The 17,326-nt window shown below is 36.7% G+C and overlaps 2 protein-coding genes across 2 annotated transcripts; both read left to right on the forward strand.

The window, feature by feature from the left end:
- The first annotated feature begins 9,039 nt into the window (after positions 1 to 9,039).
- On the forward strand, positions 9,040 to 11,174 carry LOC137833047 (uncharacterized). The gene is made up of 3 exons (XM_090303915.1): positions 9,040 to 9,414; positions 10,450 to 11,000; positions 11,135 to 11,174. The coding sequence occupies exons 1-3, from the start codon at positions 9,040 to 9,042 to the stop codon at positions 11,172 to 11,174; spliced, it is 966 nt and encodes a 321-aa protein (XP_090160041.1).
- A 4,965-nt stretch (positions 11,175 to 16,139) lies between these two features.
- On the forward strand, positions 16,140 to 17,326 carry LOC137833410 (uncharacterized). The gene is made up of 2 exons (XM_068641762.1): positions 16,140 to 16,592; positions 16,994 to 17,326. The coding sequence occupies exons 1-2, from the start codon at positions 16,140 to 16,142 to the stop codon at positions 17,324 to 17,326; spliced, it is 786 nt and encodes a 261-aa protein (XP_068497863.1).

Below are 17,326 nucleotides of genomic sequence, written 5' to 3' on the forward strand. Positions count from 1 at the left end.
TTATGATTACGTAATAACTCATAACCACCATTGTTTAGGTATGTAATAAGACTTGGATGAATTGAAAATCAAGAGTTTTTTTTTGAAAGAGAGTGAGTTTTTCTCTTCTTGCACTACAATAAAACACAGTATTATTGATGGACAAATTTCATAAATAAGGTCAAAAATTCGTCAATAAATACTTATTTTTGACATAAAAGCAACGATACCAAATTCATCGGTAAAAGGCCTGTCAATAATAATCACAGATGGATATATTAAAGTTGTTAGAAATTACCGACACACACATCCTTCAATAATTACCGACGAACTCATCTTTCAGAAATTACCAATGGACGTATTCGTCGGTACAATGACTTTGTGTGATGTATTAGAATGCAGGTACCAACTGATGGATCCTAACCATCTTGTACCCAACGCCAACTCCCTGTACTCAACTTCAACTTCTTGGGCTCAAGCTCCAACTCCCTAAGCTCGAGCCAAATTCTCCCTACCAGTAATTTTCATTCAACTACCTCTTGTTTCTTTTATTTAAGTCATGAAATTTAAATAAATTTTCTGAAAATCTATCATTTTGTAAATTGTAAATGATTATAGCTTTCTAACACCAATATTTGATCAAATTCACACAACTTAAGTGTTTAAAACAAGTCAATCTAACATTTATCAAAATGTAAAGTAAATACATGTTATATATTCAATTGATTTGTGAAATAAATTAAATGTTATATCATTAATTTTGATGAGTTAGATGAATTATGAATCATGTGCATGTGTGATCGAGACATATTTTCAAGAAATGAAATATCACGTTGAGATGTTTAGGTAGTGTATTGATTTTATAGGACTTTGTGAAAAAAAAAAAAAACAATCCTGACTCTCCTGATACACTAGAATCATATAGATGAAGGTATTCAGAGTTTGAGAGTTGAAGGAGACTCATATGATCTATTATGTGGTGCAAATGAAATTTGTATAAGGTATATCATAAGAATGTGTTTGGGTGTTTGCACACAAATCAAAAGCAAATCCTGAAGGATATTGAGATCCTTGACGTTAAGGATGACAATGATGATTTAAAGGAGAGCGATTGGATAAGAAGAATGGAATTACTCAGCCAATTGAGAATGATTGATAATAAGTTGGACTCTCTTGCAAGACAAAAGGCAAGAACAAACTGGTACAAGTTTGGGGACATGAATTCCAAATTTTATCATACAGCCATTAGGTGGAGAAGACTTAAAAACGAAGTCAAAGGTGTGCAGGTTGGGCGGCAATGGTATGAGGAACCGGAAGTAGTTCGCAAGGCTTTGTTTGAAAAGAGGTTTACGGCTACACGAGACTTTGGAGTAAATTTGGGCTCTGTGGAGTTCAAATCCCTCCCTCATGAAATCAGCTTAAGCTTGGTTTCGAGTTTTACATAGGAAGAAGTGAAAGAAGCTGTGTGGCAGTGTGAAGGATCAAAGAGTCCAGGGCCGGATGGTTTCAACTTTACGTTCATTAGGAACTGTTGGGATGTCCTTAAATCTGATGTTATGGAAGCTGTAAACATGTTCCAAGATACTGGGGTTATACCAAAAGGCTGTAATGCTTCCTTCATTGCTTTGGTACCTAAAGTGTGTGACCCTCTTTCATTGGATCAATTCAGGCCTATATCCCTTGTAGGTATGTTCTATAAGATCGTGACTAAGGTCTTAGCTGGCCGTATGAAGGATGTTCTTCTTTTGATTATCGACGAAAACCAATCTGCCTTTCTGAGGAATAGAGGAATGCTAGACAGCGTGCTCGTGGCAAATGAGGTGGTGGAGGAGGTTAGGAGGAATCGAAGGAGTGCTCTTTGCTTCAAGGTGGACTACGAGAAGGCTTACGATTCGGTAAGGTGGGAGTTCTTATTTGATATGTTGCAGAGGCTAGGCTTTCATAGCAAATGGGTAAGGTGGGTTAGAGGATGCTTGGAATCGTCCTCCATCTCAGTGCTCGTTAATGGAAGCCCAACAGAGGAATTAAAACTGTCAAGAGGATTAAGGCAGGGTGATCCTATGGTGCCTTTCTTGTTTCTTATGGTTGCTGAAGGTTTAGCTGGTTTAGTGAGACAAGCGTCTAAACAAAATATGCTAACAGGTGTGAAGGTGGGAAGGAGGGAAATTGTATGTAGCATGCTTCAATTTGCAGATGACACTCTCTTCTTATGTGAGGATTCTTTCCTTAATGTATTCACTATAAAGACGATTCTTAGATGCTTCGAACTAGTTTCTGGTTTGAAAATCAACTTCCACAAATCAAAATTGGTTGGGATAAATGTTGATAGGTTTACCTTGGAAACCTACGCCAAGACTCTTAATTGCAACACAATGAGGATGCATTTCAAGTACTTGGGGTTAGAAGTAGGAGGTAACCCAAGGAAGGTACATTCTGGGAACCAGTAGTCAATAAAGTCAGTGCTAGACTTAATACATGGAAAGGGAGGTGTCTATCCATGGCAGGCAGAATTTGCTTAATAAAATTAGTCTTCACTTCTATCCCTCTCTTCTACCTATCACTCTTTAAAGCCCCGGTCTCGATTTGTGAGAGAATCAGGAATATCCAAAGAAGTTTTTTATGGGCGTGGGGTAGAGATAATAGATCTATACCTTGGGTAAGTTGGGGGAACATCTGTAAACCCCTTGAAGAAGGTGGTCTTGGAATCAAGGATGTCAGGAAGTTTAACTATGCTTTAATGGCGAAATGGAAATGAGGGTTGATGAGTGACGAGAAAGGGAAATGGAAAGATATTCTGGAGTCCAAATACTCAGCGACATCTGGTAATGACCATGCACGGCCTTGCTACCAGTCTTGGTGGTGGAGAGATTTAGAAAAAATATGTAGGGAGGGTAATGGGGAAGGTTGGTTCCAACAAGCTGTTACATGGAATGTCAGATCTGGGGACTTAGTGCACTTTTGGGAGGATCCGTGGGTTAATAACAAAAGTCTCAAGGAGTTATATCCTAGATTGTTCTCTCTCTCTCTCAATCAAGGGATGAAGGTGGGTGAGACTAGATTCTGGGACAGTTATGGGTGGCATTGACACTTAAATTGGAGAAGGGAGAGATTCCATTGGGAATCCATTCTAGAGGATGAATTATCAGAAGTGTTATCTAGGGGTGTTATGCACAAGGATTCTAAGGATTTTATTTCTTGGAATGGGGATCCCAAAGGTTTTTTCTCGGTGAAATCAGCATATGGCCTTTTAGCTAACCAAGGAACCGGACCAAGTGATGATGTTTTTAGGCTGTTATGGAAGACCAAAGCTTTCCCAAAAGCTCTAATAATAGCTTGGAGAATCCTCTTGGACAGAATTCCAACTCGTCATAATCTTGTGGTATGAGGGATTATGGTGAATTCTCCTCTGTGAGTTTTATGTAACCAGTCAGTAGAAACTACCCAGCATCTGTTCTTGGATTGTACCTTTGCTTATCGTGTCTGGACGCTATGCTCTACATGGATAGGTGTTCTGGGTGCATACAATAAGGACATATGCAACCATTTTCTGAATTTTCATCTTTCTAATATGTCTGAGAAGCAGAACCAGGTCTAGAAGGGAGTGTGGGTGGCCATTCTACGCTGCATATGGGAGCACAGGAACAATGTGATCTTCAGACAAGGGGTCCCTAACCATGAGGAAGCCTTTCAAGCAGCTCAACTTATGTCCTGGCTTTGGTTGAAACATAGGGAAGGGTCATTCTCATATGCTTTTTCTGATTGGCTTTTAAATCCAATACAATGCATTTTGTGTGTACGTTGATTATTCATGGCAGAATAGGTGGTTTCCGAAGGTTTGTTCACGTCAAAACTGAACCAAGCAGGGTCTCCATGTGGGTTTTTGATAGAGAGACGCCATAATTGAATTGGGTTCGTTGATGACGTTGGGTATCCTTTTTGGGCTTCGGTGCTGCAAGTACGGTGCTATCACTGGGATTGGCAGGGGAACCTGGTTAGGATGCTCTTTTATCAGTTTCGGTTGGCTGGCTACACTAATTTTATGTGGATTCCGAGTCATGCTGGAGATAACCAAGAAATGGGGCTGGTTGGACCCCTAATTATTTTGTAATCTTGTGTTGGTTTGGTTCTGTTTATCTGGTGTTTTTGGGGGATATAAACGCTGCTTTGGCCTTCACAAGTTGAGTCTGTCTTAGGCAACATGCCTTATGTTGGTGCTAGACTTTCTTTTGGGAGTTGTTATGTCATGCCCCGTGGAAGAAAGAGAGGTTCACTTTATATGGTCGCCCGTCTGAGGGAGTGACCGTCCTAGTTTGGAAGATAAACAAAGTTCGGTTCACAGAATCTCGTGGGCAGAAGAGGGTTGTCTTTACAAGAGAGAAACCCAAAGCCACAAGTCAGATTTAGGATGAACGAGCATGGAAAGGTTCATGTAGACTAGTCAGAGGTACTTATGGCAGTGGGAGCACGGGTCGTGCTTCAACTGAGGTTCCTAGACGACAGTGGGTTAGGAGAACCAGTATTTCAGCTGTTGAAACATCTTCAGAAAATTTCTTATTGAGTTTTGTTGACAGATTACAGAAGTACATGTACACAGTTGAATAACAGGTGAACATTGTTCCGTGACTTCAAGTGAGAGATTGTTGAGTGTGAAGCCTGGACCAATTGGGCTGGGCTGACTAGACACCATGTTTTAGTGAGTGAGCTTAATTATTGTGTCCTCTCTATAATCTCTATTTAAGAGATCTTTGTGCTTGTAATAAAATTGTAACAAACAAAATGGAAACCTAATTAGTTTCTCATGGACGTATGTTGCAGATTGGCGACCGAACCACGTTAAATCCTGTGTTGTTTATTTTTTACAGTTGATTCGTGATTATGTGTGTTGCTTTCACATGTATTTTTTCCATCAAATCTTAATTTCAAACTCTCTAATCTTAATTTCAAACTCTCTAGCTAGACATTGACTCAATCTTTGTTGTTTCGATTTATGATTACTAGTCACAATAATATCATACTAACAAAATTGTTATTCCCCCTTAATCAAAATGTTTAATAAACAAAGTTTGGTGTCCTTAACTTTGTTTATATTATCATGGCTATGCAAACCTCCCAAACCATGATCTAGGTGATTATTTAAGCCCATACAACGCCTTCCTTATTTTGTATACTATGTTCTGTCTTGTATATCCAAGTGTACCTTCATGTATATTTCTTCAAGACCCCTTGTAGAAAAGAACTTTTCGTTTGGCACTGATGTTGTAAGTGTAGAACAAGCCTTTCTGCAAAATGTGGAACTGAATATCCCTTAACAGTTAACTCATTAACAATATCCCAAATTAATTTCTAAAATTACAAGTTTTAATCAATTTAATTCTTAAAATTACAAAAACATGATTTTAATTCCTGAAGTTGGTTAACATTGGTCATTCTAACCGCTAGTAATTTAAATCCTAAAAGTTTTAAAAATATAAATCTAAGTAATAATTAATTGTTATTAGTTGTAATTTCAAAGATTAAATTGACTAGTGTTGCTGGGAACTAATTTTGCATATTACTCCCAAATTGATTGTCGCTCTGTTTCTGTTTGTTTTGGTGTATTTTGTTTGAAGGTTTATGTAAAGCATCTATTGGAACCTCTATTACATACCATACTTGCTTTACCTGGACCTAGGACTACAATTATGGTTTTAACTTTTCTATTAAATCATGACATATTTCTTATGGTAAACTTGGATAGTTATTTTGTTTTAGATTTGTTCGTGACATTAATTCAGTAGCATCTACAAATAATTGTCAGTAATTATGCAAGTATATATGATAGTTTTTTTTTTATCAGCAATAAAATAAATTAAATTAGTGGGATACTTCAGGGTATCCCAACCCGTATACACTAATCATAAAGATACTTCTCCGTAGGGCATGGATAGACGAAAAAGGCTTAACCTACCTGAACACACCCAACAGACAAGTATATATGATAGTAATAGTATGTTTCATAATTAGATATTATGATTTTGTTTGTAGTTTATGGACAGGTCTCTATAGGAGACTTTTGACTCTAACAAATAGGTGTGTTATGTGCAAAAACAAGCACAAAGTGAGAGAGAATTTGGTCAGCAATTGGTTTCATATATAATTTAAGTTGTAGATGTCATTCTAAAAACTTAATCTGTTTCCTTTCTACTGCCATCATCTAGTGGACTTTCATTTTCAAGTACATGTACTGAAATAAGATAAGGCTCAAATATTGGAACATCCAAAGATGTGTATTTTTTTTCCAACAAATTCTTATAAAAAATTAATTGGTTCTAGTTACTTGGAATATTAACTTATCATTTGTAATTTATGGATATCATTTGTAATTTATGGATTTCTTGTCCGATTATTGATGATGTTATTAGACCGTTCAAACCGAAATTAACCACATCATCTTTGTTGTGTATATTTTTTTATTATTGTTTAGGAGTCCATGTTATAGTTGTTAGAGTTGTGAAATTTGGAAGCATAGGAACTCGGTCGTCTTTAATGGAGGAGTGACAGATGTGTTAGAAGTTTTTGCCTCAGCACAAGTAAAGGTGTGGTCTTGGATTGCTGCAAAGTCCCGCGAAGTTTATTTTTCCTACCCTTGTTGGATTATGGATCCTTTGGCCTGTATACGGCTGATTCGGTAAAGCTAGTTAGCGCTTGGTTTAGTTGGTCCTTTGTCTGACAGTTTTGCATGCCAAGTTAGGAGTTGGATTCTATGTGTTCTTGTAAAAGGGTTTGACCACCCCTGAAGTGGTTCCCATTTATTTATTTTTTATTGCTGATAAAAAAAATAGTTGTTAGAGTTGCATGGTTGAATACTATGAACAATGTATTTTTAATTTTCAATGGAATGAATGAATGTTTATAAATTTATACATTATTTCATTTTATTAGTATTTTATTTTTTTTATTATGAAAATATATTATGTTTAATTTAATTGTGCAAACCAATTTATAAAAAAAATTAAAAAAAGGTGGTGATTAAATTTCATTTATTTAGAATTAAAATTACGTTAGTTGAAACTGATGTATTATTTTTACAATTATAATACCGACAGTTAAAAACGCCGCATTATACCCTATGTTATGATGCTTAAATCTTTTTCAATGAATTAAATTGCGACAGTTATAACTGACACTACTTACATATAAAAATCGTCACTTTAAACATAGTGTTCACTACAAGAAAATTATGAAATAGAATCCAATTTTAGAGACAAAAAATAATTAGTTGCTATAGTGACTAAATTAGAGACAATTTTAGAAACTAATTTTTTTGTTTCTAAATTAGTTTCTATTATTGTTAAATAGTTTCTAAATTGGTATCTAATTAGTTATCAAAGTTTTAACTACCAATAATTTAGATTCTAAATTTGGTAGCAAAAACCTTGATTGCTAATTAGATACCAATTTAGAAACCATTTAACAATAATAGAAACTAATTTATAATAAAAAAATTAAATTAGTCTCTAAAATGGTCTCTAATTTAGTTACTATAACAACTAATTATTTTTTGTTTCTAAATTTAGTTTCTATTTCATGATTTTCTTGTAATGGTTAAAGTGGGGGTGTTGCGGCGAGTTGTGTAAAACTACTACATTAAACTTTGTGGCGACCAGTTCTATGACGGCTTGAAAAACCATCACACGCGTATATTATGACGGTTATAAACGTTAATTTATACGAAAATAACCGTTACATTAAAATAACTGTTACATTAGACACGGTTTTTTTGTAGTGTATATAACTTAGTTAATATAGACTAATTATTTTTAATTACTATTTAATGATTTTCTTATAATGAATATTGATAAAAAATATAACTTTTTTTTGCCTGAAGTTATAATAAGAACCAATGTAAAATTCATGGATTTAATAATAGAGAAAAGAGAATAAGTACCTGAAGTGAATGACTTGTACTTTCAAAGTGCCTGAAATAAATATGGATTCATGAGGAAAATACACACAAAAGCTACCTGTATAAAAGTTTCTATCATGTATTCATTTACACAGATTTCTTCTGAAATTTCCTGCAACTTTAAATGTGTATCTCTTTATCAAATATAATGTGTCTGATCGATGTGGAAAAAAAAATCTCATTTGAAAGAGCTAAAACTATCTTATATTTATCACTTTTTTATAACTTTTTTCCCTTTCTCTCATTCTCCTCTCTCCCTTTGTAGGTTATTCGTTTATTCAGTCAAATTTTCTAAATTCGTTCAATACCAATGAAGTTATACTCATTCTTTGCTTAAAACTAATGTCAGAATATTGTTCATTCTTTTTAAAGTTTGTATAAGGAATTTCTACACTTTCATAATTGTTTTGTATAAGATGTTTGTTAATTGTTTGTATAAGATTAAATACTTTTAATAGTGTAACCACTTAGTAGAGCATATTTAGAATATAACTTGGATATACGTATAAATTATTTTACTGTTACAAGTAACTTTCGAGAGCCGTAACGCATTTGTTCCTCTATAATTATTCTACGTTCAAAGACCAACAAATCCACAAAGTTTTCTCACTTTCTATCTTGCATTTTAAAGAATATACCCCACAACTCGCATCTCGACCCCTAAAAAGAGCTTACACCCTGTTATTAGTACACTTAATTAATAATTAATGTCAGAGACTTAAAAGTGATATTCATGTCTAACTTTTCATAGACTATCTATTAAATAGATTGATAATGTCAAAATGAAAAGGAAATAAGAATAATCTGTCAGCAAAAGCAAATTAAAGAGAAACTACCTTTTTTGTGCACTGCTGATGAATCCTTCTTTAAGAAAAAAAATAACTTGCTGAACTTTTTACCACAGCGTGAAGAACGTTTGCATGTGGTTCTTGCGTGTAAAGTATGTTAATTAACTACTATACATGTACATTCTCTTTTTCATTTGAATTTCATAAGGAAAGCAAAAAGAAAAACGTCATATCATCCATGCATATATACATGCATGGTGTTCTATTTAAAACGATGAAACATGATAAAGAAAGATATCTGGTGTGGTGAGAGAAGAAGAAAGAGAAATGGTTAACCCTATCCCATATTTTGCAAGGAACATTTGGGGAAAATGGAACATTCAGGGTGCTGTTCTTGTGAGTCTAAGCATGCAGATAATTCTCATCTTCGCAGCTCCTTTCAGAAAACGCTCTAGAAATACACTGTTGCTTTCGTTGCTTTGGTTCACATACCTTGTTGCAGATGTGACTGCGAACTTCTGTGTTGGCCTCATCTCCAACAAATATGGTGATAAAGACACAGTTTCCACTATCGATGACTACTTGCGTGCGTTCTGGACACCTTTTCTGCTGCTGCACTTGGGTGGCCCTGACACCATTACTGCTTTTTCTCTCGAGGACAATGAACTTTGGCGCAGGCACATGCTTGGACTCATGGTTCAGGTAAACCTAATCTTCTTATATTTCTTATCTCACTCACTCTACATTAATTATAAATGGAAAATTTAAATAAAACTAACAAATTTATAGATTTAGGATTTTGACTTAGAATATGTCTTTTCTATATTAATTGTATAGGAGAGGACTAGAGGTACTGTTAAGAAAGTAATAAACAACTACAATGAACAAAGAATCGATTTTTCTTTTATCAAAAATTGGATAATTTCATAAATTAATTAAAAAATTATTGAAATGGGAAAAATAAAGTGTAGCCTCTCTCTCTTCCTTCTCATGAAAAGAGAAGTAGTGTGTTCGAAGTATTATAGTCTGACAAAAATAATATTTTTATTTTGATCTTTTTCCTCTCTTCTTACTTAACTTCAAACTTCACATAATAAATATTTATTACGTGTATTATTTTTTTATGTTTTATCACAATCACAATACAAATATTTTGACTAGATTTTAAAAACTTATATTTGTTGTGTCTTGAAGATGAATTTAAATTTCACAGTATTATATAATTCAAGTTCTGTTTGATGTTTTATATATTCATTTAAATTTTATTTTTAATATGATAATATTAGTCCTAATTATACTTTTGTTTTCCTGAAGTACATAATGTTACAAATTTTGTCTCTGAAGAACTTTTCCACATATTTTAACTAAAAAATGTAATATTACTTTTTTCAATAGTACCGATGATAAACTCTGTTTTACTTGGTATAATAATTTGCATAAAAAAAGATAATATTTATAATATTAATATATTATTTCTTTAAATACATACCATACATTACTATTGTATTATGCTTCTCAATTTTATTCCGTAATTATTGGATACTGATAAGAATGAATTTGAACTCAAATAAATCACATTAATTACTATAAAATTAATAAAAATAAAAATGGTTTTGAAATCCATCCTATGACACCTTCCCTTACATGAAAACATGAAAAAAGATATTCATTAATTAGAGATCACATAATATTTATTCATTTATTTTGAGTATATATTTGTCTTATTTATATTCACAGGTATGCCTAACGGGTTACGTGTTCCTCTTGACACTCCCTGACAACACGTTATGGATCCCCACAGCCCTAGTTTTCATGGCAGGGCTCATCAAATTTGCAGAAAGAACACGTTCTCTTCAACTTGCAAGTCTTGGTAACTTTCGACAATCTATGGTTCATGATCCTGATCCAGGTCCCAATTATGCAAAGCTCGTGGACGAATTCAGATCTAGACTGCAAGCAGGACTTCCAGCTGAAATAGTAACCATGCCAGAAATCTCAGATGAATTTACGGACACTGAGCCACCCAATAGTGCCAAATTACAACCACACATTCGTAGGAGCGATGACATAGCAGACCTATCGGATTTGAAAGTAATGAGGGGTGCTTATGACTACTTCAACACATTCAAAGGGCTCATTGTTGACATGATCTTCAGCTTCGAGGAACGCAGTAAAAGTCGCACTTATTTGCTGGGTCTAACAGCAGTGGATGCTTTGAGAGTGATAGAGGTTGAACTCAACCTCATCTACCAATCTTTCTACACCAAGACAACCATCATAGAGAGCTGGTTAGGGCTTTCCTTTCGATTTGTGTCCATTTCTTCAGTCGTTGCAGCTTTGGTTGTTTTTATTTATGAGCAAAAGACGGGTTGCGAACCCTTTGATGTTAAAGTCACATACATTTTGTTGTATGGTGCTGTAGCCTTGGAAGTCCTGTCCATTTTCATGTTCATTTTCTCTGACCACTCATTTGTAAAAAATAGACACTCACTCACACTTAAATTCTCTCTAAAAGAAACACTCTTCTTTGCAATTCTCTCTATTGTATTTCTTTCTGTGGTGTATCTTACAATTGAGAGAGCATCCTATTTATAGGCTTTAGGAAGCTCTTCTAGAAAAGTCTTCATTATGGCCTTAAAACCCCACTAACAACACAATTAAAATCCCACTCACAACTTTTGACCTTTTACATATCCAAACTCCCATTCTACTCTTTTCTAGTAACTTCTAACTTTAAAACCCACAAATTACATTAAAGTTTATTCAACAAAACTCCCCCATAAACTTAAATGTTTCTACCATCCATCATGCCAATCATCTTCTTGAATTTGTCGAAAAAGACTTTCGGTAGCGGTTTTGTGAAGATATCAGCAACTTGATCTTGACTTGCCACATGCACCAATTCCACACTTCCTTTCTTCACATGATCACGAATAAAGTGAAAACGAACGTCAATATGTTTGCTTCTTTCATGGTTCACTGGGTTCTTTGCCAACTCAATTGCTGATTTGTTGTCAACTTGAATCACAGTTGCATCTAGTTGCTTTAGCTCCATCTTACTCAACAAGTTTCTTAGCCATATCGCATGACATACACACCAAGATGCTGCCACATATTCAGCTTCACACGTCGATAGCGTCACGATCGGTTGCTTCTTTGAAAGCCAAGAAAATGCTGTGTTGCCCATAAAGAATACATATCCCGATGTACTTTTCCGATCATCTATGTCTCCGCACCAATCGCTATCAGAGTAACCCACCAACTTGTAATCTTCTGCTTTTGAGTAGAACAATCCGAGTGATACAGTACCTTGGATGTACCGTAGGACTCGCTTCAACGCCTTCCAATGTGAGTAAACCGGTTCCTCCATGAATCGACTTATGATGCCGACACTTAATGAAAGATCCGGCCTTGTGCATGTGAGATAACGAAGGCTTCCTACCAAACTCCGGTATCTACTTGCATCGACACGTTCTCCTCCATCGAACTTTGAGAGTTTTGCACCTGGTTCCATTGGTATTGATACTGGGTTGCAATTTTCCATCTTGTACTTCTTCAAAATCTCCTTTGCATATTTCTCCTGTGATACAAAAATACCTGTCTCTTTTTGTCTAACTTCCAAGCCAAGGAAAAACTTCATCAATCCCAAATCTGTCATCTCAAATTCCCGTCTCATTGTGCCCTTAAACTCTTCTATCATATCATTATTGTTACCCATAAAAATGAGATCATCAACATAAAGAGCAACAAATATCATGTTACCTCCATTGTTCTTTGCGTAAAGAGCATGCTCGTAAGGACATTGCTTGAACCCGTTCTCCTTGAAGTATGTATCGATACGAGTATTCCATGCCCGCGGTGCTTGCTTCAACCCGTAAAGTGCCTTCTTCAATTTTAGCACCTTCTTCTCCTCTCCGATTTTCATGTACCCAGGTGGTTGTTCGATGTAAACTTCTTCTTCAAGCACACCATTCAAGAATGCCGACTTGACATCCATTTGAAATATCGGCCATTTAAATTGAGCCGCTTGGGAAATGAGCAATCGAATTGTCTCAATTCTTACAACGGGAGCAAACACCTCATCGTAGTCAATTCCCTCCTTTTGTTTGTATCCCTTCGCAACGAGTCGCGCCTTGTACCTCTCTATCTCGCCTTGAGCATTCATCTTTTTCTTGAATATCCACTTCACACCAATGGGCTGACTTCCCTCTGGCAATTCTGTTAGCTCCCATGTGTTGTTGCGGTCAATCGCTTTAATCTCCTCATCCATGGCAGTTTGCCACTTCTTGTCTCGCACCGCCTCTTCAAAGCTGATATTTTCAGCATCTGCCAAAAGACATACTAGGTGTACCTCATTTGTCGAATCATACAAATCATGCAAACTTCGAATTTTAGGTTGTCGTGGTTCATCTTCATCATCGGTTGTTTCGGAATTTATACTTGTCGGTGATGATTCTCCAACTTCAATCATAACCTCTGAAGAATTGTTCCAATCCCACTCGCTTGCTTCATTTATTTGCACATCACGACTCACCGTCACCTTCTTGCTTATTGGATCAAGTAGCTTGTACCCTTTTGTCTTCTCATCATACCCAATAAAAACATACCTTTTGCTTTTGTCTTCGAGCTTCGTTCTTCGTTGATCTGGTACGTGTGCATAAGCCACACTACCAAACACTTTGAGATGAGAAACTGTTGGCTTTTGTCCGCTCCATGCCTCTTGTGGTGTTTGATCATCTAACTTCACATGTGGACATCGATTTTGCACATAGATGGCGCATTGCACAGCTTCCGCCCAAAATTCCTTTGGCATCTTTTTGCTCTTAAGCATTGATCGAACCATGTCGAGAATGGTCCGATTCTTCCTCTCGGCCACACCATTTTGTTGAGGAGTGTATGGTGCAGTTAGAAATCGCCTTATGCCTTGCTCCTCGCAATACTCCATGAAAGTCGTTGAAGTATACTCGCCACCTCTATCAGATCGTACAGCTTTGATCTGTTTATCAGTTGTCCTCTCCACCATCACCTTGAACTTTTTGAACACCTCAAATGCCTCGGATTTTTCTTTCAGAAAGTAAACCCAAGTTTTCCGTGAGAAATCATCAATGAAGGTAATGAAATACCTTTTACCGCTGAAGGACTCTGGAGTAATTGGTCCACATATGTCGGTATGAATCAATTCGAGAGGTTGCTTAGCCCAATATTGAGCCTTTTTTGGAAATGAGGTTCTCACATGCTTGCTGAGCACACATTCTTCACAAAATTTTCCCTCGTAGTCCATGTTGGGTAGCCCGTGCACCATATTCTTCTTCGCTAACTCTTTTAGTCCACCATGATGTAGGTGACCAAAACGGAGATGCCACAACGATGCCTTATCTTCTATGTTGACTTGCAAACATTTTTCTCGTATGCTTCTCAAATTCAGCTTGTACATCCGATTTCTTGCCATCTCAATTCGGGCAACCAAACACCCTTGCTTGTTCTTCAAGTGTAGGAATCGATCTTTCAAAAATATCGAGTAACCTTTCTCCGTGAGTTGCCCCATACTCAAAATGTTGGTCTTGAGGTCTGGTACGTAATAAACATCTTGGAGTGACCCAATTAAGCCATCCTTTTGTAAGTAGCAAACCGTACCTCGCCCTTTGACCTCCACCTTTGATGCATCTCCAAATGAAACATGACCATCTTCAATCTTTTGCATATCTTTGAATAGGTACTCGTGACCGCACATATGGTTGCTTGCTCCAGAGTCGAGGTACCACAGAGTGTCATTGTTAATGTTGACTTCATCTTGAGCCATCAAGAGAACACCTTCATTCGTTTCGACTTCCAAGGCTAGGTTGGTTGTTTCTTCTATCTTTATATCAGCACGACAATCTTTTGCAAAATGCCCCACTTTACCACAATTGTAACATTTGTCAGAGTTACAATCCTTCGCATAGTGACCATATTTGTGACATTTGTAGCACTCGATGTTGGAATAATTCGATCGGCCGCCTCTTCCTCTACCACGTCCTCTTCCACGCCAATTTGGTTGGCTCGACTGTTCCTTCTCCTTATAGTACCCTTCATGGTTGCTGCCTTTTCCACCACGACCGTTTCCACGACTTCCACGACCATGCCCTCTATATTGAGAATTTTGATGATAGAGTACCTTTTCGTCTTTGATTGACGCCTTGGTTTGAAGTGCTTGCTCGAGTGTTTCCTCCTTCTTCTTCTTTCGTTGCTCGTGTGCCTCGAGAGAACCGGCGAGCTCGTCGACTGTGAGCGTCGCAAGGTCCTTTGACTCTTCTATCGCGCACACAATACTCTCAAAATTGTCTGTTAATGTTCTCAAAATCTTCTCCACAACTCGTGCATTGGTTAGAGTTTCACCGTTTCGGTTGAGTTGATTCACCACAGCCTGTACACGCGTGATGTAGTCAGATACACTTTCTGACTCCATCATCTTCATGTTCTCCAACTCGCCACGCAGAGTTTGTAGACGCACTTGCTTAACTCGGTCAGCTCCTTTGAACACCTTCTCCAATATGTCCCATGCTTCCTTTGAAGTGGACGCACCAGCAATCTTCTCAAAAATTGCCTCATCAACAGCTCTATACAACATGTACAAAGCTGCCTTATCTTTCGATCGCATCTCTTTCAATGCCTTGGTTTGAGCTGCCGTATAACCCGTGGTATTGGTCGGTTCTTCAAAACCTTCTTCGACCACCTCCCATGAATCCTGAGAACCGAGAAGAGCTTTCATTTGAATGCTCCAGTTGTCATATCTGGTCGCCTTCGTTAACCGTGGTAGCGGTATTTGACCCGTCACATTCGCCATTGGCTCTTGATACCAAATTGTAAAAAATAGACACTCACTCACACTTAAATTCTCTCTAAAAGAAACACTCTTCTTTGCAATTCTCTCTATTGTATTTCTTTCTGTGGTGTATCTTACAATTGAGAGAGCATCCTATTTATAGGCTTTAGGAAGCTCTTCTAGAAAAGTCTTCATTATGGCCTTAAAACCCCACTAACAACACAATTAAAATCCCACTCACAACTTTTGACCTTTTACATATCCAAACTCCCATTCTACTCTTTTCTAGTAACTTCTAACTTTAAAACCCACAAATTACATTAAAGTTTATTCAACATCATTTGCATTAATTTGCACTAGAACTGGCATGCTAGCATTCAAACTAGCCACCATCTTCAGCTGGGTCCTCATGCTTAAGAGACCCAAATGGACAGATCACGAGGTTAACAAGCCAGAATGGTTTAACAATAAGAGTTATAAGGTGTTGGAAAGATTCGTACTGTTTCGTAGATGGTCTGAAACCATCTCGGGTTTCAACTTGATGTCATATTGCTTACACAAGAAGAAAAAATGGTTGGATTAGGTGATCGACAAAATTGGAGCCAAAGAGTTTGTGGAACAAATGATGTATGAGAAGAAGATGCCGATGCTTCAGAGGCTTTGGATTTTTATATTCACCGAGTTGAAAAGAAAAGCTGTGGATGCAAATGATGTTGAAACTATTCAAAGAATATGTTCCTCTAGAGGTGAGTCAGTTATCAGTCATCTATCACCGGAAGATCTGAACAAGTTGATGCGTTATGTGGGACGCAACGAAGTCACCTTTGATGAGTGCCTAATTCTGTGGCACATTGCCACTGACCTCTTGTTCTATGCAGAGGAAAAGAAAGATGAGAATAAAAAAAAGTGGCAAAACGAAAATGATGAGAAGAAAAAGAATGAAAACAAGGTTCAAGATCTCGAACAAGGAAATCATGATGATGGTGAAGATGGTGATATTGAACTGCGGCATTTTAGTAAGCTTTTGTCAGATTACATGTTGTACCTTTTGATCATGCAACCTACCATGATGTCTTCTGTTAGCGCAACTGTGCATAAAAGGTTTCAAGACACGTGTAAAGTGGCCACAAACTTCTTTAGCAACGAACAGCTTGACAGAAAAAAAAAAAAAGGAGGCCCACATTGAATTCTTTTCTCTCTCTGGCAAAGGAGAAGCTTGGAGAATTCATTCCGTTCATCAAAAAGGTAATGATAATAGTGATACACAAGAATGACTTGAAATGTTCTAATCCATAACACCACACTTAAAAACAAAAATTCTAACCTATCACCCTTCCAAGATTCATCAATTTAGTATTCTTAGGATGGGACAAAAACATATATTTAGAACTACTTTTAAAAAATTTCAATCATGTTATATCATTCATTATATTTACATATATTTTTGTTCTATATCTCCTAATTTTCTTGTGCCTGTAGGTGTTAAGGGGCACTCGGTGTTTTGGAATATTTTTCAAAGAAAAAGAAGAGGGTGATGATTCACAGAGTAAACTTCAGGAGGCATGCAGTAAACTATTTGATCTGGATGTGGATGCACTCTCTGCTGTGAAGGGAGATAGGAACAAATCTCTGCTATTCGATGCCTGTGAACTGGCCACTGTTATAATGGATTTAAAAGTGACGAACAAATGGAAACTCGTAGCACAAGTATGGGTGGAATTATTATCATATGCAGCAGTTAATTGCACACCCATCACCATGTCCAACAACTTGGTAAAGGTGAAGAATTCCTTTCTCTTGTTTGGCTATTGA

This window comes from Phaseolus vulgaris, chromosome 6 (genome assembly GCF_051622355.1).
Source record: "Phaseolus vulgaris cultivar YP4 chromosome 6, ASM5162235v1, whole genome shotgun sequence".
In the NCBI taxonomy this organism is placed as follows: domain Eukaryota; kingdom Viridiplantae; phylum Streptophyta; class Magnoliopsida; order Fabales; family Fabaceae; genus Phaseolus; species Phaseolus vulgaris.